Raw genomic sequence first — 24,518 nt, forward strand, 5'->3', positions numbered from 1 at the left:
TGAAGAGACTGTCTTTTCTCCATTATATACCCTCACCTCCTTTGTCATAAATTAGTTGACCATATGTGTGTGGGTTTATGTCTGGGCTTTCTATCCTGTTCCATTGATGTATATTTCTGTTTTTGTGCCCGTACCATATTATGTTGATTACTGTAGCTTTGTAGTATAGTCTGAAGTCAGGGAGTCTGATTCCTCCAGCTCCGTTTTTTTCCCTCAAGATTGCTTTGGCTATTTGGGGTCTTTTGTGTCTCCCTACAAATTTTAAGATTTTTGTTCTAGTTCTGTAAAAAATGCCACTGGTAATTTGACTGGAATTGCATTGAATCTGTAGATTGCTTTGGGTAGTATAGTCATTTTCATAATATTGATTCTTCCAATCCAAGAACATGGTATATCTCTCCATCTGTTTGTGTCATCTTTGATTTCTTTCATCAGTGTCTTACAGTTTTCTGAGTACAGGTCTTTTACCTCCTTAAGTAGGTTTATTCCTAGGTATTTTATTCTTTTTGTTGCAATGCCGAATGGGATTGTTTCCTTAATTTCCCTTTATAATCTTTCATTGTTAGTGTATAGGAATGCAAGAGATTTCTGCATGCCAGAAGGGGGTGGCACAATATATTTATAGTAATGAAAGGGAAGAAACTACAACAAAGATTACTCAACCCGGCAAGGATCTCATTCAGATTCGTTGGAGAAATCCAAAGCTTTACAGACAAGCAAAAGCTAAGAGAATTCACACCACCAAACCAGCTCTACAACAAATGTGAAAGCAACTCTAAGTGCGAAACACAAGAGAAGAAAAGGACATACAAAAACAAACTCAAAACTATTCAGAAAATGGTAACAGGAACATACATATCGATAGTTACCTTAAATGTGAACAGATTAAATGCTCTAACCAAAAGATACAGACTCACTGAATGGAAACACAAACAAGACCCATATATACACTGTCAACACGATACTCACTTCAGACCTAGGGACACATACAGACTGAAAGTCAGGGTATAGAAAAAAGATATTCATGCAAATGGAAATCAAAAGAAAGCTGGAGTAGCAATACTCATATCAGGTAACGTAGACTTTAAAATAAAGAATGTTACAAGAGATGAGGAAGGACACAACATAATGATCAAGGGATCAATCCAAGGAGAAGATATAACAATTATAAATATCTATGCACCCAACGTAGGAACACCTCAATACATAAGGCCAATGCTAACAGCTATAAAAGAGGAAATTGACAGTAACACAATAATAGTGGGGGACATTAACACCTCACTTACACCAATGGACAGATCATCCAGACAGAAAATTAATAAGGAAACACAAGCTTTAAATGACACAACAGACCAGACAGATTTAATTGACATTTTTAGGACATTCCATCCAAAAACAACAGATAACACTTTCTTAACATTCTCCAGGATAGATCACATCTTGGGTCACAAATCAAGCCTCAGTAAATTTAAGATAATTGAAATCATATCAAGCATCTTTTCCGACCACAATGCTATGAGATTAGAAAACAGTTACAGGGAAAAAAATGTAAAAACCACAAACACATGGAGGCTAAACGATTCATTACTAAATAACTAAACGATCATTGAAGAAATCCAAGAGGAAATCAAAAAATACCTAGAGACAAATGACAATGAAAACACGACGATCCAAAACCTATGGGATGCAGCAAAAGCAGTTCTAAGAGGGAAGTGTATAGCAATAAAATCCTACCTCAAGAAACAAGAAAAGGGGCTTCCCTGGTGGCACAGTGGTTAAGAATCCGCCTGCCAACACAGGGGACATGGGGTTGAGCCGTGGTCTGGGAGGATCACACATGCCTCAGAGCAACTAAGCCCGTGCGCCACAACTACTGAGCCTGCGCTCTGGAGCCTGCAGGCCACAACTGCTGAAGCCTGTATGCCTAGAGCCTGTGCTCCACAACAAGAGAGGCCATCGCAGTGAGAAGCCCTCGCACCGCAATGAAGAGCGGCCCCTGCTGGCCACATCTAGAGAAAGCCCGCACAGCAAGAAAGACCCAATGCAGCCAAAAATAAATAAATTAATTAATTAAACTAATCTATTAAAAAAAAGAGAAAGAAACAAGAAAAATCTCAAATAAACAACCTAACCTTACACCTAAAGGAACTAGAAAAAGAAGAACAAACAAAATACAAAATTAGGAGAAGGAAAGAAATCATAAAGATCAGAGCAGAAATAAACGAAATAGAAACAAAGAAAACAATAGTAAAGATCAATAAAACTAAAAGGTGGTTCTTTGAGAAGATAAACAAAATTGATAAACCATTAGCCAGACTCATCAAGAAAAAGAGAGAAAGGACTCAAATCAATAAAATTAGAAAGGAAAAAGAAGTTATAACGGACACTGCAGAAATACAAAGCATCATGAGAGACTACTACAAGCAACTCTATGCCAATAAAATGGACTACCTGGAAGAAGTGGACAAATTCTTAGAAAGGTATAACCTTCCAAGACTGAACCAGGAAGAAATAGAAAATATGAACAGACCGATCATAAGTAATGAAATTGAAACTGTGATTAAACATCTTCCAACCAATAAAAGTCCAGGACCAGATGGCTACACAGGTGAATTCTATTAAACATTCAGAGAAGAGTTAACACCCACCCTTCTCAAACTCTTCCAAAAAATTGCAGAGGAAGGAACACTCTGCAGCTCATTCTATGAGGCCACCATCACCCTGATACCAAAACCAGACAGAGATACTACAAGAAAAGAAAATTAAAGACCAATATCACTGATGAATATTGATGCAAAGATTCTCAACAAAATACTAGGAAACAGAATACAACAACACATTAAAAGGATCATACACCATGATCAAATGGGATTTATCCCAGGGATGCAAGGATTCTTCAATATAGGCAAATCAATCAATGTGATACACCATCTTAACAAATTGAAGAATAAAAACCGTATGATCATCTCAATAGATTCAGAAAAAGCTTTTGACAAAATTCAACACCCATTTATGATAAAAGCTCTCCAGAAAGTGGGCATCAAGGGAACCTACCTCAACATAATAAAGGCCATTATATGATAAACCCACAGCAAACATCATTCTCTATGGTGAAAAACTGAAACCATTTCCTATAAGATCAGGAACAAGACAAGGTTGCCCACTCTCACCACTATTGTTCAACATAGTTTTGGAAGTCCTTGCCACAGCAATCAGAGAAGAAAAAGAAATAAAAGGAATGCAAATTGGAAAAGAAGTAAAACTGTCACTGTTTGCAGATGACATGATACTATACGTAGAGAATGGTAAAGATGCCACCAGAAAACTATTAGAGGTAATTAATGAATTTGGTAAAGTTGCAGGATACAAAATTAATGTAAGAGTTTCTGCTGAGAAATCAGCTGTTAACCTTATGGGAGTTCCCTTGTATGTTGTCATTTTTCCCATGTTGCTTTTAATAATTTTTCTTTGTCTTTAATTTTTGTCAATTTGATTACTATGTGTCTTGGCCTGTTTCTCCTTGGGTTTATCCTGCCTGGGACTCTGCACTTCCTGGACTTGGGTGGCTATTTCCTTTCCCAAGTTAGGGAAGTTTTCAACTATAATCTCTTCAAATATTTTCCCAGGTCCCTTCTCTCTCTCCTCCTTCTGAGACCCCTATAATGTGAATGTTGGTGCGTTTAATGTAGTCCCAGAGGTCTCTTAGGCTGTCTTCATTTCTTTTCATTCTTTCTTCTTTATTCTGTTCCACGGCAGTGAATTCCACCATGCTGTCTTCCAGGTCACTTATCCGTTCTTCTGCCTCAGTTATTCTGCTATTGATTCTTTCTAATGTATTTTTCATCTCAGTTATTGTATTGTTCATCTCTGTTTGTTTGTTCTTTCATTCTTCTAGGTGTTTGTGCTTTAATTTTTTTAGGTCTTTGTTAAACATTTCTTGCATCTTCTCGATCTTTGCCTCCATTCTTTTTCCTACGTCCTGGATCATCTTCACTATCATTATTCTGAATTCTTTTTCTGGAAGGTTGCCTATCTCCACTTCATTTAGTTGTTTTTCTGGGGTTTTATCTTGTTCCTTCATCTGGTACATAGCCCTCTGCCTTTTCATTTTGTCTGTCTTTCTGTGAATGTCGTTTTTGTTCCACAGGCTGCAGGATTGTAGTTCTTCTTGCTTCTGCTGTCTGCCTTCTGGTGGATGAGGCTATCTAAGAGGCTTTTGCAAGCTTCCTGATGAGAGGGACTGGTGGTGGGTAGAGCTGGGTGTTGCCCTGGTGGGCAGAGCTGAGTAAAACTCTAATCCGCTTGTCCGCTGATGGGTGGGGCTGGGTTCCCCCTCTGTTGGTTGTTTGGCCTGAGGGAACCCAGCACTGGCGCCTGCAGGCTCTTTGGTGGTGCCAGTGGTGGACTCTGGGAGGGCTCACGCCAAGGGGTACTTCCCAGAAGTTCTGCTGTCAGTGTCCTTGTCCCCACGGTGAGCCACAGCCACCTCCCGCCTCTGCAGGAGACCCTCCAACACTAGCAGGTAGGTCTGGTTGAGTCTCCCCTGGGGTCACTGCTCCTTCCTCTGGGTCCCGATGCGCACACTACTTTGTGTGTGCCGGAGTCTCTGTTTCCCCCAGTCCTGTTGAAGTCCTGCAGTCAAATCCCACCAGCCTTCAAAGTCTGATTCTCCGGGAATTCCTCCTCCCGTTGCCGGACCCCCAGGTTGGGAAGCCTGACGTGGGGCTCAGAACCTTCCCTCCAGTGGGTGGACTTCTGTGGTGTAAGTGTTCTCCAGTCTGTGAGTCACCCACCCAGCGATTATGGGATTTGATTTTACTGTGATTGCGCCCCTCCTGCTGTCTCCTTGCGGCTTCTCCTTTGTCTTGGATGTGGGGCATCTCTTTTGGTGAGTTCCAGTGTCTTCCTGTCGATGATTGTCCAGCAGTTGGTTGTGATTCTGGTGCTCTTGCACGAGGGAGTGAGCCCACGTCCTTCTACTCCGCCGTCTTGAACCAATCTCCAGAAATAGAATTCTGACACAGGTTACAACATGGATGAACCTGGAAAACCCTATGCTAAGTGAAAGAAGCTGAACACAAAAGGACAAATACTGAATGAGTCCATTGATACAAGATACCAAAAATTGGCAGACATACAGGTAGAAAGTAGAAGAGAGGTTACTTGGGGCGGAGGGGAGAGGAGTTATTGTTTAGTGGGTCCAGAGTGTTTGGGTTGATGAAAACCTCTGGAAATAGATCGTAATAATGGTTCCACAACCTTGTGAATGTATTTAATACTACTGCATTATACACTTTAAAATGGTTAAAATGGTAAATTTTACATTACTTATATTGTAGCACAATTGAAAAAACACTCAAAACTCTTGACGATGTGAGCAGAGAGGAGCCTGAGAAAGCCGCCAGGGCTCAGGCTGCGGCAGCTGAGTTAATCAGTCGCGGTTCTGCCGTAGCGTTGTCACCCCCCTCTTGGGGTTCTCTCATCTTGATTTCTGCTGCCAGATAGACATTGCCAACTCTCATCCTATTCCTAGCGTTTAGTGCAGCCTAGGTTGTGATTTGGGAAAGTAGAAAAGGAATAGCAGACGCAGGGATTAGACCAAGAAGGGTCTTGTAAGCCACTCATTTATTCATTCTTTCAACAAGCATTAATCACCTGCTTATTATTTTCTGAAGTTCCAGGCAATGTCTTAGGTGCTCGGATTCAAGGTGAGTGGGGAAGAGAACGACCTTCTCTTGTATGTACTGAATGAGGGGGTGTAAGAGTCTAGTAGACTGAAAGGGCAAGCAAGTCATAGTAAGGATTCTGGATTTTATTTTATTTTATTTTATTTTTTCTTTTTTTTTTTTTTTGGCCACACCATGTGACATGGGGAATCTTAGTTCCCCAACCAGGGATTGAACCTGGGATCAAACCCATGCCCCCTGCACTGGGAGTGCAGAGTCCTAACCACTAGACTGCCAGGGAAGTCCCTGGATTTTATTTTTAAGGTTTTAAGCAAGAGAGTGACATCGTGTGATTTATATATTTTAAAGACTCTTCTTTTTTTTTTTGCGGTACACGGGCCTCTCACTGCTGTGGCCTCTCCCCTTGCGGAGCACAGGCTCCGGACGCACAGGCTCAGCGGCCATGGCTCACAGGTCCAGCCGCTCCGCGGCATGTGGGATCTTCCCGGACCGGGGCACAAACCCACATCCCCTGCATCAGCAGGTGGATCCTCAACCACTGTGCCACCAGGGAAGCCCCTAAAGACTCCTTTGACTGCTTTGCATAAGAGTGAATTGGAAGAGGGCAAGCATGGGAACAGTGAAGCAGGAGGCTTTGCACTGGTGCAGGTGAGAGAGGGGGATGGCCTGGGCAGGTAATGGGAATAAAATAGAAGTGGACAGATACGGGATACATTTTAGAATTAATGGGAGTCAGGTGGATTCAAGGTACAGGCTGAGAAAAAGGGACTCAAGGAAAATTCCTAGGTTTTCTGCCTTGAGCAGTTGGGTGACTTGCTGAAATGAGGACACTGGGGAGGAAAATCAGGAGTCCAGGTAAACACAAGTTTTGGGTGCCCGTGAGTCACTCAGATGGAGATGTTCCAAAGGCTGTTGTGAAAGAGCCTGGAGCTCAGGGTAGAGGTGGGAACCTTGGAGATGTAAATGTAGGAATCATTAGCATAAAATGATATTGAGAGCTATTGGGATGGGGTAAGACCCCTAGAAAGAGATGAAAAGATAGAACAAGACTGAAGCCGCTTAAGGATTTGACACGTCCGGATGGAAATGGGGAGCCACGGACAAAGTTGAATCGGGGGGTTAACACAGTCAGGTTTGTGTTTTAGGAAGATTTCTGACTTCCGGTGTCACTTAGAGGCAGGCATGACCCGAAAGAGGAGACCAGAGAAGAGGCTGCTGTGGTACACGTTTTGGGAGATGATAGTAACTTTATCCAGGAAAGTGTTAAAAGGGATGGAGATAACTAACTAAACGGATCAAGAGATAATTTTGAATAGTGTGGACAAAACTTGAAGACTGATTAGGGGTATGAAATGAGGATAAGATTAAGGTCAAGGGTTATGCCTCTAAATTTCTAGTTCAAAACCAGGCAGATCATGGTACCCTTTCACCATCATGAAAAAGTTTGGGGAACGGTAAAGACAGATTGCTAATTTTGACATGCCTAGACATTTCAAGCTAGGTGATGAGTAAACATTTGTACATTCATGTGTGGACTGCAGGAGAGAGAGCTGAATCATCACCCGTAAGCTGTCGCAAAGCTGTCGACGCAGCCAAGATTAGCCAGGGAGAACAAGTTGAGTGAGAAAAAGGCCTAGGATGAAAACCTAGGGAATTTCCAATATGTCAGAGTCAATAGAGGGAGAGGGATTTGCAGAAGAGGCTGAAAAAGAGCAGCCGGCGAAGTAGGAGGAAAGCAAGGTAAAAGGGACGTCGTGTCCCCTGTTCCAGACACTGGTTGTTCGACACGTCGTTTATTCCTTGTCACAGTCCAGCAAGCGGGTATGTCTCATCTCCATGTAACAGAAGGCCGCACTGAGACTCAGAAAGGTGAAATGGCCTCGCCAAAGACTCTTATCTAGAAAACAGAGCAAGTGTGAAGGAGTTTAAGCAAACCCTGGGCTATCTGGTTTCCATCCTTTGGTCTTTAGTAAAAGGAATGACGTGTGTGCGTGTGTGTTTACGTGTTTTTATATACATAAGACCATCTCTGCAGGATATGGAGAAGCTGGTAAGAGTGGAGAGCGTTTGCCTTTATGGGGGAATGGAGGTTGCTGACTGGCCAGATGGAGACTTCTGGGCTCTGTATCAGTGTAACAGACAGTGGGTAATGAAGAGTTTGACTTCGTTTTTAATGCCCGACTGCTGACAGCTTCCAGGTCCCATCACTGTCCCCCTTCTGTCTCACATCTGGGCGGCTGATACAGGACACCAGGTGCCCTCTCCCTTGGCTGCCGCGGGAAGGTCCAACCAGGTAAGCCGTGGCCCTTGCCAAGCAGAACCCTCGGCCCGGCTCGGCCATGGAAATGCTAAGCAGATCCCCTTTCTCTGCTCTCTCAAGCCGTTTCTGGACCTGCTTCCATCCTGCCCTCCTCAGAGGCTGCATCGTGTGAGTAATAAACCTTTCTATGCTCTCTGGTGTGCGTGTGACCTCACTGGTCTGGACATCAGAACCACATCTTGGGCAGGTGCCGGGCAGGGGGTCCATCCTGCCTATGTGGGGTGACCACAGCCATCACGTCCGTTCACAGCTGTGGGGCTGCACGATTCTCATTTCTAATATTTTAATTAAAAACGTAAATTAACGAAAACATTTTGAAATGGTAAGAATAAAAAAGATCCATGGGGCTTCCCTGGTGGCGCAGTGGTTGAGAGTCCGCCTGCCGATGCAGGGGACACAGGTTCGTGCCCCGGTCCGGGAAGATCCCACATGCCGCGGAGCGGCTGGGCCTGTGAGCCATGGCCGCTGAGCCCGCGCGTCCGGAGCCTGTGCTCCGCAACGGGAGAGGCCACAACAGTGAGAGGCCCGCAAGTATAAGGTTGACAAGTGCAGGGGACAGAGGCGTCCACAGTAAGCAGTCTTCTCTTTCTTCAGTTGTGTACATGTATGTAAAAGCTGGTAACAGTGCTGTCGTTTGAATCCTAAGCACACGTACACCAGCCCCAAGCCCAAACCTTGGCCCTGCCTTGAAGTGGAGACGCAGAGCGGAATCCACAGAGAAAGCTCTAGAGCGCCCCAGGCGTGCACTGCAGCGTCCCCGCTGGACTGGCTGGCTCGTTTATTAAATTGCAGCAGACTCCTCCACAGGTCCTGCCTTGGCGTCTACACCGCGCCTCTGTCTAGTCTAATCCGTTCCCCACCCTGCAGGACGGGTGACCTTTCTAAGAGGCAGACGTGATCGTGTTACTTCCCTCCCTCTAACCATTCGGTGGCCCCTCATGTGTCTACAGGACTTAATGTGGCATAAAAACCCTTTCGTGACTTGCTGATACTCCATTCACTCACCCAGCTTTCTCACCGTTCTTTTGTACTCCAGGCTCCAATCACATTAAGCATCCTTCGGTTCCTAAAATCCCCTTGTTCATTTGCATTCCTGCTCTCGGTATAAACTGTTGCCTCTGCCGGCATCACGCCCCTTTCCCAGTCTGGGCCTCCTCTTCTCCCTGGGTGATCTCCCACTTAGCCTTCAAGGCTCAGCTTAAATGCCGTTTCCCTGGGGATCTCACTAAGGCTGGGTCAGCTGCCCGTCTCCTTTCTCTGACCACAGCACTTCCTGCCCTCGGTGGGGACAGTGACAGGCCGTTTCCCTGCGTGGCTCCAAGCCCAGTATGTGTCAGGACTGTGCCTTATTCAGACCCATGCCTGAAAAGCCTGAAGCAGTCCTGGGACATAATGTGTATTCAATCAGTATTTGTTAAATGAATGAACTTAGAAATGACATGACCTGGATTTGATGATTGTGCAGGCTGTGTAAGGGGTACCTAGGGTTTTATCATGCTGTTTTTCTCTGCTTTTGTGTATATTTGACATTTTCTGTCATGAAAAGATTTTTTTAAAGTCATGGTTTTTAACTTCTAGATGATGTGTCTCATGTCTTGTTAAATTGCAAAAGACAAGAAACAGTGGGACAGAATCTGCCCCAGTTGCGTACACATGGGTGTTCCGAGAAGGCCTGACGCCGAAGGGGACACCTGCACTCCATTTGTCCCCATCGTTGGGCCGGATCCACCAGTGTCACATTGGAGGAGCACAAAAATCAACAAACAGGATGGTAAGAACAAGGGGAGCCGTTGTTCTGTCCAAGGCAGGCAGCCTGTGACGGGCCGGGAGGGCTGCGTGGGCTCTGTGCGAGCCTCTCCGAGCTGCCCGAGAACTTGTCAGAAGACCCTGATTTCTTCGAGCTGGACTTGGCTGAATTGGATGGCTTTGCCCAGTATTTTATTATTATTTATTTTTTATTATTTTTTAAAATTTTTGGCTGCGTTGGGTCTTCATTACTGCACGCGGGCTTTCTCTAGTTGGCGGCGAGTGGGGGCTACTCTTCCTTGCGGTGCACGAGTGTCTCACTGCGGTGGCTTCTGTTGTTGCAGAGCACAGGCTCTAGGCGCGCGGGCTTCAGTAGTTGTGGCTCGTGGGCTCGCAGTTGTGGCTCGCGGGCTCTAGAGCGCAGGCTCGGTAATTGTGGCGCACGGGCTCAGTAGTTGTGACTTGCAGGCTCTAGAGCACAGGCTCAGTAGTTGTGGCCCACAGCCTTAGTTGCTCCGCGGCATGTGGGATCTTCCCCGACCAGGGCTTGAACCCGTGTCTCCTGCATTGGCAGGTGGATTCTTAACCACTGCACCACCAAGGAAGCCCTGCCCGGCATTTTAAAAGGGGTGTTTTCCTTGAGGAAGCTGGAGGCTGCCACCGACTTGAAATGACACATTTTGGGGCCATTCAGGATTCATAGCTGTCATTAATTTCCTTTGCGACATGAGACATTTGGCTGAAGAAAGATTTTAACAGTGACCTCAGGTTAAAGAGGTCAAGAGAAAACTTTACGTCTCTGATTAGGGTTTCACCCACGTGGTGGGAAGGAAGCAGGACAATCATGCATTTCTATCTACTAATCAGTCAGCCAATCAGTATTGACTGGGCTCTTACCACGTGCCCAGCAGGTGTGAGGCCCCACCTGTAGAGGGGAATAACTAGGTTAATAACTGTGCTGGGAGAAACCGGCTACACATCAAGCACGTGGGTCCTGGGGGTGCCCCGGGGAAGCCTGGATCATTGGACGCACGTTGTTTTTCAATATTCAAAGTATCTGATAAAAAAAAAAACCAACCAAATGAAATTATATGGGACAGGTATAACTGTGGTGATTTCATAGAGGATAAAACCAAGACTCAGAGAATCGAACCCAACTTGGACCTGCATTCAAAGCCCATGCTTGCCATTCCAAAGAGATTGCTTTGTGGCATCTCACTGCCTGGTGGTGGTTTGGACCTGGGCAGGCCGGAAGGATGCGCGTAACTGAACTCCTGTAGTTGGGATAAAGGACGTCTTTGAGTCATCAGACTTTGATTAGTTACAGCCCAGCCTCAAGTGTTACTAGCCTGAAAGCCTGCAGTGCTTGCATTTCCAGCAGATGTCAGCGTTTACCGTCCCTCACTCCCTCCAGTCTTTTAAAAAACAAGGCAGCGCTGCGTTGCTCTTGGGGTCCTCAGCGTGGTGATTGCATCTGCGCCTGAGGTGGAGGGTTGTGTGGCAAGAAAGCCGCTGGGCGCTGAATCTTGACTCAGCGAGGAGGAATTTGAAAATGTAGTCAGCCTTCCACTTCCCCGATTTCCTACAATCCAAAGGCATTCTTTTTTTTTTTTCTCTCCCCCTTGTGATTTCATGTCTGTAAAAAACAGCCCATTTCTGATGGATGAGCCAAGCAGAGTTATCTGGCCTTTGGCCGAGACTGCATCAGACAGAGGAGGTTCTGGGGTGAAGGGAGGACACAGGGAGGATGCAGGGCGGCCGCGGTAGAAGCCCCGGCCAGATGGGGCTGGGGCGGGACCAGGCCACAGCGTGGCTTCTGGGGAGGGACCAGAGGCCTCCAAACACCGGGTCAGAGTTTATTCGCCCCCGATTACACTCTTGGAAGAGTTCATGCTCGGGGATCTAATACTAGCATTCCCTGCAGGTTTTGTGAGCAGGAACGATACATTAGTTCATTTACATCTAAGTGCCAAATGAACGTGAACTTCCTTTGTTTCCTAATGGGAGAAACCAGGCCAGACTGAGAGGCTGAGATGCCCAGGGTATGCCTGGGGGTACTGGGGAAGGTGTGCGTGGGGGCAGAGGGAGGAGGGCCAGAATGAGAGGCTGAGATGCCCAGGGTATGCCTGGGGGTACTGGGGAAGGTGTGCGTGGGGGCAGAGGGAGGAGGGCCAGAATGAGAGGCTGAGATGCCCAGGGTATGCCTGGGGGTACTGGGGAAGGTGTGCGTGGGGGCAGAGGGAGGAGGGCCAGAATGAGAGGCTGAGATGCCCAGGGTATGCCTGGGGGTACTGGGGAAGGTGTGCGTGGGGGCAGAGGGAGGAGAACTTCTCATCTCCCGGTTGGACCGAGGCTGATGGCTGTGGTGCCTGGGAGACCTTTGCTTCCTTCCCTCATAACCTGCCTCTCTCAATGTTGTCAGAATATACATGGGGCAATGACGGGCCCCCAGAGCCTGGGCTCCCCGAGGGGCCAACAAATGATGGACATGCCTGACTTTCTTCTCTGAGACAGAAACTCTGGGAAAGGGGAGCCCTACAGATTTTGCTGACACTAGTGAGTTGTTAAAAACAGTCACTTTGCAGCTATTTTTAGGAAAAGACAAAAACAGAGAAAAGGCAGTGATAGGACCTGGCTCTTGTTTGCTGATCGTGTGCTTATTTGTCAATCCAGCAAACTTGTTCTGCAGCAAAAGTGTCCATATAATTTAGTACAGGATGGTGCTGACGGAACAACGCTCTCTCTTCCACTGAAAACTTCAAAAAATACATCCTTCAGAACATGTGACCTTCTGGGCAAATGGTCGCAGATCAGTCTCAAATAAACAGGACTAAATCTAACTTGCAGAAGCAGAGAGAGCAGATTTATTACAGAACTGGGAAATGTGGAGCGAAATTGGTAATATCAAATGCTTTTGATCGTTTCTTTCTAGCCATGTTTTATTCATTCCATTTGGCCATATTTTGGTCAACGATTTTTTACATAACCTCAAGCAACCTTTCCTGATAACTTATAGGTAAAAATAGTCATGTCCCCATGTGTCTGAGTTATCAGGTGACCCACACTGGATCCATCTGGTCTGACTCAAGAGAGCAGAGAGGGTCCCACGAAAACTTCAGCGTCCACCCATGTCCCCTCGGGGAGGGGATGTATGGGGAGTGTACAGTTGTGGAGGGCCTATCCACGGATCTTTGCTAATTAGGGATAAACAGAGGAGAAGCATGGATTTATCTCTGAGATGTGATCATAAAGCCCTTGGGCGATAGATGTCAAGATGCCCGAACTCAAACATCGAAATCGGGGCTCTCTCCTTTGAGTATGTGGTTGCCTTCGGAGGTCCACACGCTGCTTCAAAGTTGCAGTCCCTTAAAACTCGTGCTGGACAGCTATTTAAGGCTGTCTCACAGCCGACGGAATGGCCAGGGCTGTTGACCCAGGCGTAGGCACCAGACCCCCCTGGGTTGCACTCTCTCCTGGGCACTGGCAGTGAGGCCGTGGAGAGGCAGCGACAGCCGAGTCTTGGTCTGAGCCTTTTCCACCACCTTCCACAGACCCCCGGGGTCAGGTTTCTGAGCTGCTCGGCTCCTGCCTCCCTGCTGTGTACTTTTCTCTTGTAGTCAGGTGCCGTTTGAAGGGGCAGCTACAAAAGTGTGTTGAGACTACGCTTATGATATTTAATTCATTCTGTCTGTTTTTGAATAACGGTCCTTAGAATGGTCTCTCACTTGAAAATGAATCCTTATGATTTTTAGTGTCGAGAATTCAAAATCACATCAGCAAAATCGATTCTTACGGAAAAACGTATTTGGTTACATCATCGACGTCAAATTAAATTGCTTACGTGGTCTGCAATTTGGGTTTTACTCTTGAATATTTGAATATATGCCAATTGTTACTGCATAGTTTAAACTATTATCTTTCAACATAGTTGCTTCATTTTAAAACTACTTATTTCAGTCATTTAAAATGCAGTAACTGTAAAACCATTTTGCAGAGGTTTCTAAAATAAGCTCTCAAATGATACAAGCCTGATCTGAATTGCTTTATGCGCGGAATGGAAATAAACGGTTCGTATTGAACCTATAACACAAGATTACTATCTAAGATTCCCGGTAAATTGCATCTACATCTTTACCCTGCAAGAAGGCAAAACTTTAAATATTCTAACATGTTTGCAGTGGTTTTATGGTTTGGTGAAGGCTGGCTTGATTTTGGCAGGAAAGCCAACATGATGTTATGAGATCTTTTGCACGATGGAAATGAGACTTAGATATATTTCTTCCTAACCATAAATTTAAAATCTGAGAGCGATAAAATTTATGAATAAAAGTCTAAACAGCACGCCGAGGCCAAGAAGGAGTTTTTACAGTATACTTTTTAGACTTCCAGACAGGATCTTTTTGCCATTTAAAATTTTTTCTGCAAGGTTAAGTTCAATCTCGCTATCCAGTGAAAGTCTAAAGCATATGCTAGCTGCTCCCACTGTGGTGTATAAATAGAATATGGAAAGCTGTATTTCCGTATTTATTTAATTTGTTATTTAATTTTAAAGGGTAAATTCTAAGCTCCAGTCTTTGTGATTTTTAACAAAAATGTTTTTATTATGTTAATTTTCAAAATTAAAACAAATAATAAACTGAGCAAATATACTAACAAACCCTCATACCCGTCACTGTGTCAACAGTTATCAGCATGTTGCCAGTTGTGCTTCGCCTCCTATCTGCCCTACCTTCCTCTCCTCCAGGATTACCTTAAAACAAGTTGAAAGTCACAGTCATTTGTTCTGCAAACACTTCCGTGTGCCTCTTGGGACTTTTTAAAAAGCATAACTGCAGTCCCGTTTGAGCTGGACATTCTGTAGACAGTCAAGGGGACATCACTGCCTTTCCCTTTGCCGGCCTCTGGCTCCACCGCCTCAAAGGCGCCCCTCCCTCCGCTTTAGAGATGCTGTCCAGGCAGAATTCTTCCAGCTTTCTTCCACCAGACACGAGGAGTGAGGCCCGATGTCTCCTTCCTCCCTTGCTCTGCCAGTTAATCTGGAGAGGTAAGCCTCTTCCCTCATTCTTTTCCCCTTTCTTTTTATGATATAACCAGACTTCTAAAGAATAGTCACACTTCACAGTCACTTTTTACCTCTATTAGCTCCATCTGATTAACTGTTTCAATAGTTACCACCAATCCCTCCGAACTGTGACTCTCATTCGTGGGTTCTCATTTTGCCCTATCTTTTGTTGCTCCGACAAGAATTTTCATGTGATTATACAGGAAGTGCAGTTGTGTCATGTGTCATCCACATCCTGGCATATCTTAAAATATCTTCCTCTTGTGTTAAGGCATGAATGACACCTGGCTATGAATAAGTCTTGAGACACAGTTTTTAAAATTTTTTTTGAAAGCTCTCTAATTATAAGTCTATTGTTTTCAGTTATTTACTGCTTCAGAGAATTATAAGGTAAAGTTTCTTTTTTGTTTCCTTGTAGGTAATCTCATTTTCCCCCTTTTGGATATTTATAGAAATAGTGTCTTAATTTTTGAAATTTGAACATTCTATGAAGATATTACTAGACTTAGTTTTTATTGTCTGATGGAATACAATATGTATTCTCAAATTATTATATGAAATCTTTATATCAGGAATATAAAGTTGTATTTTTTAAAAAAATTGATTATTGCTATTTCACTGCTCAGATCCCCTTTTAATCTGTTCCTTTTATCTATCCCTAAGGTGAATTTTGAAGATCTGTCCTCCGTATCCCTTATTTCCTCTCCTCCCTCATAATTTTAATTTATCTTTCTTCTCTGTGTTCTGATAGACTTTTTCAAACATTTATTTTGATATTTCCTACTTCTGATAGACTTTTTCAAACATTTATTTTGATATTTCCTACTTTGATAATTTTAATTTTTGTGGTGTGCAATCTGCTATTAAAAGTCTCCCTCCTTTTCAAAATTGATAACAGGATGTCTTATCTCCATGCAAAACTTCCTTTTCTACAGTTTTTGGTGATGTCTCAGTCATTTCAGAAATGCGACATCTGCTTGAATATTATAATGAATATAACACGGGCACGAGTTATTAAGACGTGTCTTCTGTGTCCTGTGTGAGTATGCCGTGGTGGTTCAGTCAGTGTCAACCAACAACAAAGCTACCAGTGGCAGCAGAAAGCACCCGGCTCCTTAGGCTGGCTCTCCAGGCAGCGATGCTGGTTGGGCTGCAGAGAAGCCCTGTGTGGCTCTTGTCACACACCCTGGAAATCAAGCCGTGTGTGAGAATCTGGAGACACCAAAGAATAAGAGGCTTCTTACCATGTGCCCTGAGCCTGGTGTGACTGGTAACATACACGAAGCACTTCAGAGCCACCACTTTTAGAAATACTGCCATTCGTTTGTGTGTCCAGAAACTCTAGGTTTACAGTCTCAAGAACAAAAGCTAAGGGCTTCCCTGGTGGTGCAGTGGTTAAGAATCCGCCTGCCAATGCAGGGGACACGGGTTCTAGCTCTGGTCCGGGAAGATCCCACATGCCGCGGAGCAACTAAGCCCGTGTGCCACAACTACTGAAGCCTGTGCTCTAGAGCCTGCAAGCCACAACTGCTGAGCCCACGAGCCACAACTATGGAGCCCGTGCTCCACAACAGGAGAAGCCACCGCAATGAGAAGCCCGCGCACCGCCATGAAGAGTAACCCCTGCTCGTTGCAACTGGAGAAAGCCCGCGCGCAGCAACGGACACCCAGCACAGCCAAAAATAAATAAATATATTCATTTAAAAAAAAAAAGAAAGAACAAAAGCTAAGTTTCAAACTCAAGCTAAGTTAGAAAACTACCTAATGCTATATATCCTCTAACCCATTCTCATTCAGAAAAACTTCAGACGAGCAAAGAATCCCATAAACATAGTCTACCTTTGCTCAGCCGAATTATTTGGTGGCGCTGGTGGAGACGTTCGCCTCTAAAAATAGAATCCAGTGGCGAAAACCCAATCTTTAACGTAAAAGCCTGAAAGACAGTTATTTAAATGTTAAAAAAAGTTGGTAAACATGATCAAACCTTGTATTTAAAAGTTTTCATCTAAAACTTTGAAGAATAGCACTGATGTGGATCTTTTTTGTATAGTTGTTTTCAGAGTAGAAAAATCTTGTGGAGAATGAAGACGCTCACACTGGGTTTTACATGATATTCCCACTGGCGGGAAGAATCACATTTTCCCAGAAGCCCCTGAGTCTGGAGTCTGGTGAGCCCTCCTGCCTTTGCTCCCCTGTAAACACCTGCAGTAGGAACCCAAGGATTCCCGGCTCACCCGTGCGCGCCAAGGACGGAAGATGTAACCACGACAGACTTCCAGGTGAGCCTTTCCCTAAGCGGGTTTGCGAGCCTCTCAGGTGTTAAGCAGATTGGTACAGAATTCTTTTCAGAGGGTCTTCGGAAAGATAAGAACCACCTTTGTCCTTCTCAGCGAACTTACCCTTTCACAACTGGAGGCAGGACAGGACAATTTTGTCTTCTGAGTACGTTAATGTGAAGGTGCTGGATACCAGAAGCATAATTCCTTTCTCACTAAGGTATTTTTTCCTCTCTTCTTTCTTCTATCGTTTCTGCCACACAAAGCTCCGCTGTCTTCATAGGTGCCCTTTGGGGCCTTGGAATTGGTTTCTCTCCTTTTACTGTGTAATGTCTCAAAACAAGCGCTTTGATCAGACGCCCAAGGGGTCACACATCTGGAACAGGAGAGCACTTAGGAGTCTGTGCTCTTAGAGGGGCATCGACATTGAAATGATACGAACAGTAATTTTGTGTAGAACACTTTCTTGTCTAAGCTCTGCCCACTTTTATTACAGGGAAGGAATGCACACACATATGCGTATATATCTGTATTGATGGATGGATGGGTCGATGACTTGACTTATTGCCAGTGTGGCTGGAAAGTTTCCTCTCTCTCTCTCACATTTACTATTAGAAAGAGTGACTGGTCCAGGGAGCACCCCACCTCCCGCTTGTACTTTGTGCCCTGAATGGAAGGAAGCAAAAATCCTTGTGGAGAAAAAAGAATTCTGACGAAGCCAAGTTCGTGAGTGTATGTGTGTGGTGTGTGTGCGTGTGTATGTTTGGGGAATATTAATTTATTTTGTAGCAAACTAGTGGCCGTGTTGGGCTGCTTTGGGCGGAATGCACAGAGAAATCACTATTGAGGCTACTGGCTTCAAGCCCACGAGATTATAGCCTGCTTCTAAAACACTGCCAGCATCTATTGAATTAGTAATGAAATCAGTGTCAGAAAAACCTAGGTTCAAATCACCACTCAGCTGACTTCACACATGGAACCAAAAGTTTTTCCAAACTTGTCTTCTCATCTCTAAAACAGGTCTAACGACATCAGTGCTACTGACCTAATGAAATGGGTTAAGAATTCAAATAAAAAGAACAGGAAGAGCCACAGTGAATGTAGGCAATACATTTATGCAACACGTAAATGTATTGTTATTTCAGTCTAACCTGCCTTTGGAGGGCTTTTACTTTTTTTTTTTATTTTGAAATAATTATAGATTCACCGGAAGTTCCAAAAAAGGATCTACACAATGGTCCCACGCACTTTTCATCCAGTTTCGCCCAATGGGAACTTCATAAGTCGTACAACATCAAAACCAGGAGACTGACCTTGGTACAATTCTAAGAGCTTACTCAGATTTCACAAGTGTGTGTGTGAGTGTAGTTCTATGCAATTTTATCACATGCGTAGGTTTGTATAACCACCGAAATCGAGATAAAGAAGCATTTCATCCCTGCAAAGCTCCCTCAAACCACCCCTTTGTAGCTGCATCCACCACCCTCGCCATTCTGGTCTTTGGTAATCACTAATCTATTCTCCATTTCTCTAATTTTATTTTAACAATGTTATATAAATGGCATCATACAGAATGTGACCTTTTGGGATTGGCTTTTTTCACTCAACCTCATTCCCTGGAGACTGATCCCAGGGGCAGTGTTAGTAGTTCATTCCTTTTGTGTATCAGTAGTTGATTCCTCTTAGTTGGTTCATCGTGTTCCACGGCACGGATGTACCACAGTTTATTTAATCCTTCATCCCTTGAAGGACTTTTGGGTTGTTTCTAGTTTTTGGCTATTATGAGTAAAGCTGCTGTGAACATTAGCATATGGAGTCTGTGTGAACATAGGTTTTCATTTCTCTGGGATAAACGCCCAGTAGTGAAATTGCTGGACCGTACGGTAGTCGCATGTTTAGTTTTGTGAGAAACAGCCAAATTGTTTTCCACACTGCCTGTACCATTTTGCCGTCCTACCAGCAATCTTTGAGTGATCTAGCATCTCTGCATCCTTGCCAGAAATTGGTTTCGTCACTATGTTTCATTTTAGCCATTCTGATAGGTGAGTAGTGGTATTTCATTGTGTTTTTAGCTTGCATTTCCCTAGTGGTAGTGATGCTGACTATCTTTTCATGTGTTTATTTGCCATCTGTGTATGCTGTTTGATGAAATGCCTGTTCACGTCTTTTGCCCATATCCTACTTGGAATGTTTGGGTTTTTTATTCTTGAGTTTTGAGAGTTCTTTATATTTCTAATTACAAGGTCTTTGTCATATATGGGGTTTGCAAATATTTTCTCCAAGTCTGTAACTTGTCTCTACATTCTCTTAAATAGGGTCTTTGGCGGAGCAAAGGTTTTTATTTTTGATGGGATCCAATTTATCAATTTTTGTTCCATGAACTATGCTTTTGCTATATAAGAGCTCTGCCTGGGCTTCCCTGGTGGTGCAGTGGTTGAGAGTCTGCCTGTCGATGCAGGGGACACGGTCCGGGAGGATCCCACATGCCGTGGAGCGGCTGGGCCCGTGAGCCATGGCCGCTGAGCCTGCGCGTCCGGAGCCTGTGCTCCGCAGCGGGAGAGGCCACAGCAGTGAGAGCCCCGCATGCAGCAAAAAAAAAAAAGAACTCTGCCTGCCTTAGGTTATAAAGATTTCCTGTCATTTTTTTCCTAAAAGTTTTACAGATAGTTGTGCATTTAAGACTCTGGGCATCTAGACACATTTCAGCCCATGTTTTGCTTACTTCTCTCCATTTCTAGATATTATTTCATGTCTACCTTAAATGTCACCTTTTCCACTCTTTCATTAGGCCTTTTTCAGTTGTTTTACTCCATATCAATCATATTCCATCTCAGTGTCTTACTGATTGAAAGGGTGTAATCACATAGATAACCTCTAGCATTGACAGGACTCATGCTGATAGGATGCAGTTTTGATAATACTGTGAGTCTGTAGAGAGGAAGGGCAAAATCTTTCTCTTTCTCAAAACTTAGCCCAAGGTTTTGCAGATAGTAGGGACTCAGTGATATTTGTAGACTTAAATGCATTGAGTTCTACCATCCTGATCCTTGCTAGATGAAGGGACATGGCCGCCTCAATGTGCATCTATGTTCAGACGCAATAGAAAAAGGCAACACTGAGTGGAGAGGCCAGTAGCATCCCAACTGGATCACTCCTGACTGCTTGCACCTGCTGCTGCACAGGCTGGGACCTGATTACCTGGGTTAACGAGGTCAGGATGGCAGCTCGGAGGGCCCAGCACCCCAGGGCTGTCGATTCCAGGACGCTGTCGGAATGTGTACTGCACGTTCATAGATACTTTGCAGTCCTTTGCCTATGACTCTGCTTAAAGCATACTCTCCAAGGCAGTTAGATCTTTGACATTATATGTGTGTATGCACATATTATATATATACATACATGTATATTATATACATGCACACACGACATATACTGTTATTGCCGCCTGCTTCCTCAGCGTTGTCTCCAAATTCTACCTTTTAGAAATCTCTTTTGTGTGTGTTGCCTTCATTTAGATGCCCATTAATTAAGGACTTCTGGCCATTCTATCCCATTTCATTCTAGTTTCCTAAAGACCTAGTGTTTCGGTGATAGGAGGAGGTGTGGAAATTCATGTATTATTTGTCTGAAAGCTCGAAAGTAAAGGTCAGTACATTCCTACAGAAAAAGGTTCCTAATGACTAAAAAAACCCACAATTTTTCTTCTCCTTGTGCCAATCGGTTAAAATAACATTGGGGAAAGGGCAGATCCAGATACTTAGAGTCTACAAATAAATAATGATTATTATGAGGATATGAGCATAGGGACAGATAGATTTTCTAGTGCTACAGGATTTGGACAGGTTTGCTGTCGTAGGATTTGCAGCATTTAATTCTGAGTTCTGATCATTATTTGTCAGAGGTATTAACACGTGCCCATCTCCCTCCACATGAATAACCTTTTAAGAGGTGGTTCTATTTATAGTTAAGAGGATTTACAGACTTAAACTGTACTTTCTGCAAAGATACACACAATACTGAGCAGGAAAATGGTTACTCTTTAGGGAAATCGTGTTATCTAGTGGCAGAAATTCACGCTTAGGAAATTCACCTAGGAAACTATGACTTTAGGAAAAAAAACCCTAAGCCCCTTAATGTTCTTATGTGCCTGTATTAGTTTATCAGTTTGTTTTCTCGAGCAATTTTTGTAGAAAGCTTTTCATTACTATATGGGATATAATTTTTATATCAGAGAAAAATATCTAAGGGTTAATATCAAGAACCACAAAAATCTATGTCTAGGTTTTTTGCTTTTTAAAACATTACCTCCTGAAACATACAAACAAACAAAATGTGATTGTTTGCCTTGGTAAAGGGAAGTTGTTCAGATTGGAGAAAACTGGAAGGATCAGGTAATTATTATCAAGGTTCTAGTTTCTCTCTTGGGTTTGGTTTGGAAGCATTTTTGATAAATCATCAATAAGATAAAATGATCACTGGCACTAAAGCTTGCTTGCGGTTTTATATTCTTTCTGGATAAACCCTTTCCTTGTCAAGAAAGGTCACGGACTGTGGAGATGGTCTTACCTTGACATTGTGCCTGGCTATGGTGCCTCCTTCATTTTCCACTGTTTGATGAATGTTCGCATTATATTCCTCAGCCCTGGGCGGGAGCAGAAATTGTATCGGCATAGGTGGTCTGGAGAAATGTTTCTGCAGTTCTTCTTGGTTGTCTGGGGAAAGCCTAGGCATGTTTTTACAATAAAGTCTCCAAATGAGTCCTGTAGCTTGATTTTAACACCATCAGCCCAGGGTCTACTCTGTTTCTCTTCCTTTGGCTGGTGCTGGTGTGTCGCTCAGTCTGCTGGGCTCCTCCCTGCAAAGTTACATCAACTGAAGCAAAAGGATTATCTGTGTTGTGGGTCAGCAGTTTATCCACAGACCGTTAGCTCTATTCCAGGCTGAGCCTCTGATTTTGAGCATCCGGGTATGTTATGACTGCCCCCTACAGGTAGCAGCGTATTCCTAATTCAAGTTGAATGCTAAATCAAAACTGAAAGACATGATTCAAGTGATATATTGCTTAGTACATCATGATAAAGGAAATAGATTGCGTGGCAAAGTTCTGTGTTCGTAGTGTGTGATGCTTGACAATTTGGGGCTATACACTCAAGAGGCAGAGGAGCCACCTGGTCTATCTGGGTCTCTTAAAAGGTCCCTTTAGTAGCAGTCAGCTTTGTGGATGGAAATGTGTGCTAAACTCATACCCAAACTTAAGCCCAAGGTTTATTCCACTTTTTCCTTAGGTCATATAGAATTAGTTGAAGTGATTTTCTTAGGTGGTAACTAGTCCTCTAATGAGTAAGCGAAGACTTGGCTTCTACATCATACTTCCTATGCGTAAAGTGCTTTATAAATATAAGATTATTAAACAGAGTGCAAATAGATAGACCGTGATAACCTTTTTCTCAAATGGTATCTAACGCCCAAGCAGCCTCTGCTGGCTCTGGGGGTGCACAGAGGTAAGGAGCCCGGGTATGTATTCCTGGGGACTACAAACTGGAGAAGTTTCCTTTATAAAATGATCCCAGGCCCCCAACACTGACATACAGAACTAACACAATCCCCAGCAACATCCCAGCTCCCTTTTTGGCAGAAATTGACCAAGCTGATTCTAAAGTTTATATGACATTGTAAGGGACCCAGAATATCCAAAACAATCTAAAAAATAAGAACAGAGTTAGAGAATTCACACTTCTCAACTTGAAAAATTACTACAAAGCTACAGTAACTAAGACTGGGGTGCTGGCATAAGGATAGACACATATATCAACGTTTTGAGAGTCCAGAAGTGAACCCACACATTTACGGTCAGTTGATTTTTGACGAAGGTGCCAAGACAATTCAATTGGGAAAGAACTGTCTTTTCTGCAAATGGTGCTGGGACAACGGGACGGCCTCAGGCATAAAAATTAAGTTGGACCTCACACCACATTAAAAACTGAACGTGGACTTCCCTGGTGGCGCAGTGGTTAAGAATCTGCCTGCCAATGCAGGGCACATGGGTTTGAGCCCTGGTCTGGGAAGATCCTACATGCTGCAGAGTAACTAAGCCTGTGCGCCACGACTACTGAGCCTGCGCTCTAGAGCCTGCGAGCCACAACTACTGAAGCCCGTGTGCCACAAATACTGAGGCCCGCGTGCCACAATTACTGAAGCCTGTGCGCCTAGAGCCCGTGCTCCACAACAAGAGAAGCCACCGCAATGAGAAGCCCGCACACCGCAACGAAGAGTAGCCCCCGCTCGCCGCAGCTAGAGAAAACCTGCGTGCAGCAACGAAGACCCAACGCAGCCAAAAATAAATAAATAAATTTATTAAAAAAAAACAACTCAAAATGAATCATAGACCAATATATAAGAGTTAAGACTATAACACTCTTGAACGAAAACATAGGAGAAGATATTTGTGACCTTGCCTAAAATATTAGGCAAAGCCTTCTTAGGTTCAATACCAAAAGCGCAAGTGACAAAAGAAAAAAATAGGTATACTTGACTTCATCAAAATAAAAAATGTTTGCTCTTCAAAGGACATCATGAAGAAAGTGAAAAGACACCCACAAAATATGGGAAAATATGGCAAATCATACATACATAATAAGGGACTTGTATCCAGAATATAAAAAGAGCTCTTAAAAAAAAACAACTAGAAATGAGTGAATTGTCTAAATAGACATTTCTCAAAAGAAGACATGCAGATGGCCAAAAAGCGTATGAAAAGATGCTCAACATCTTTAGCCACTGGGGAAATGCAAGTCAAAATCACTAATGGATACCACATCACACCCAACAGGTTGGCTTTAGTAAAAAAGACCATCACAAGTGATAGTGAGGATGCAGAGCGACTGGGACTCTCACACGCTTCTGGTGGGAGTGTAGAATGACGCAGCCACTTTGGGAAACAGTCTGGCGGCAGCAATTCCCTTGTAGATATGCACTGAACCAAGAGAAGTGAAACATATGTTCACCAAAGACACGCAAATGTCCAGTAATTGGAATCCACCCACATGCCCATCAACTGGTGAGCAGATAGACAAAGTGAGGTATATCCACACAATGGAATATTATTCAGCCATAAAAGGGAGTGAAGCACTGGTACGTACCGCCACGTGAATGAACCTGGAACATTGTGTTAAGTGGGAAGAGCCAGTCACAAAAGACCACATATTGTATAACTCCGTGTATAAGAAAATGTCCAGAACAGGCAAATCTACAGATACAGAACGTACGGATACATTAGGGGTTGCCTAGGGTAGGAGGGTCTGGGGAGAGATGGAGAATGATGGCTAATGAGTAAGAGGTTTCTCTTAGGGGAGATGAAGAATGTTATTACACTGATTGCAGTGATGGTTGCCCAACCCTGGGAATAAACTGAAAATCTGAGGGTCTAA

General features: G+C 43.9%; 1 protein-coding gene across 2 annotated transcripts in view; it reads right to left on the reverse strand.

The window, feature by feature from the left end:
* Positions 1-21,822, reverse strand: part of RGS20 (regulator of G protein signaling 20) — a gene marked incomplete at both ends in the record, with an annotated part of 76,815 nt that extends 54,993 nt beyond the window's left edge. For both annotated transcript variants that reach the window (XM_082674745.1, XM_082674744.1), the window contains one exon: positions 21,658-21,822. In XM_082674745.1, the coding sequence (XP_082530871.1) occupies positions 21,658-21,822 (165 nt within the window). The remainder of the gene's footprint in view (positions 1-21,657) is intronic.
* Positions 21,823-24,518: the final 2,696 nt, after the last annotated feature.

This window comes from Grampus griseus (assembly GCF_964374135.1).
Source record: "Grampus griseus genome assembly, chromosome: 17".
NCBI classification, from domain to species: Eukaryota; Metazoa; Chordata; class Mammalia; order Artiodactyla; family Delphinidae; genus Grampus; species Grampus griseus.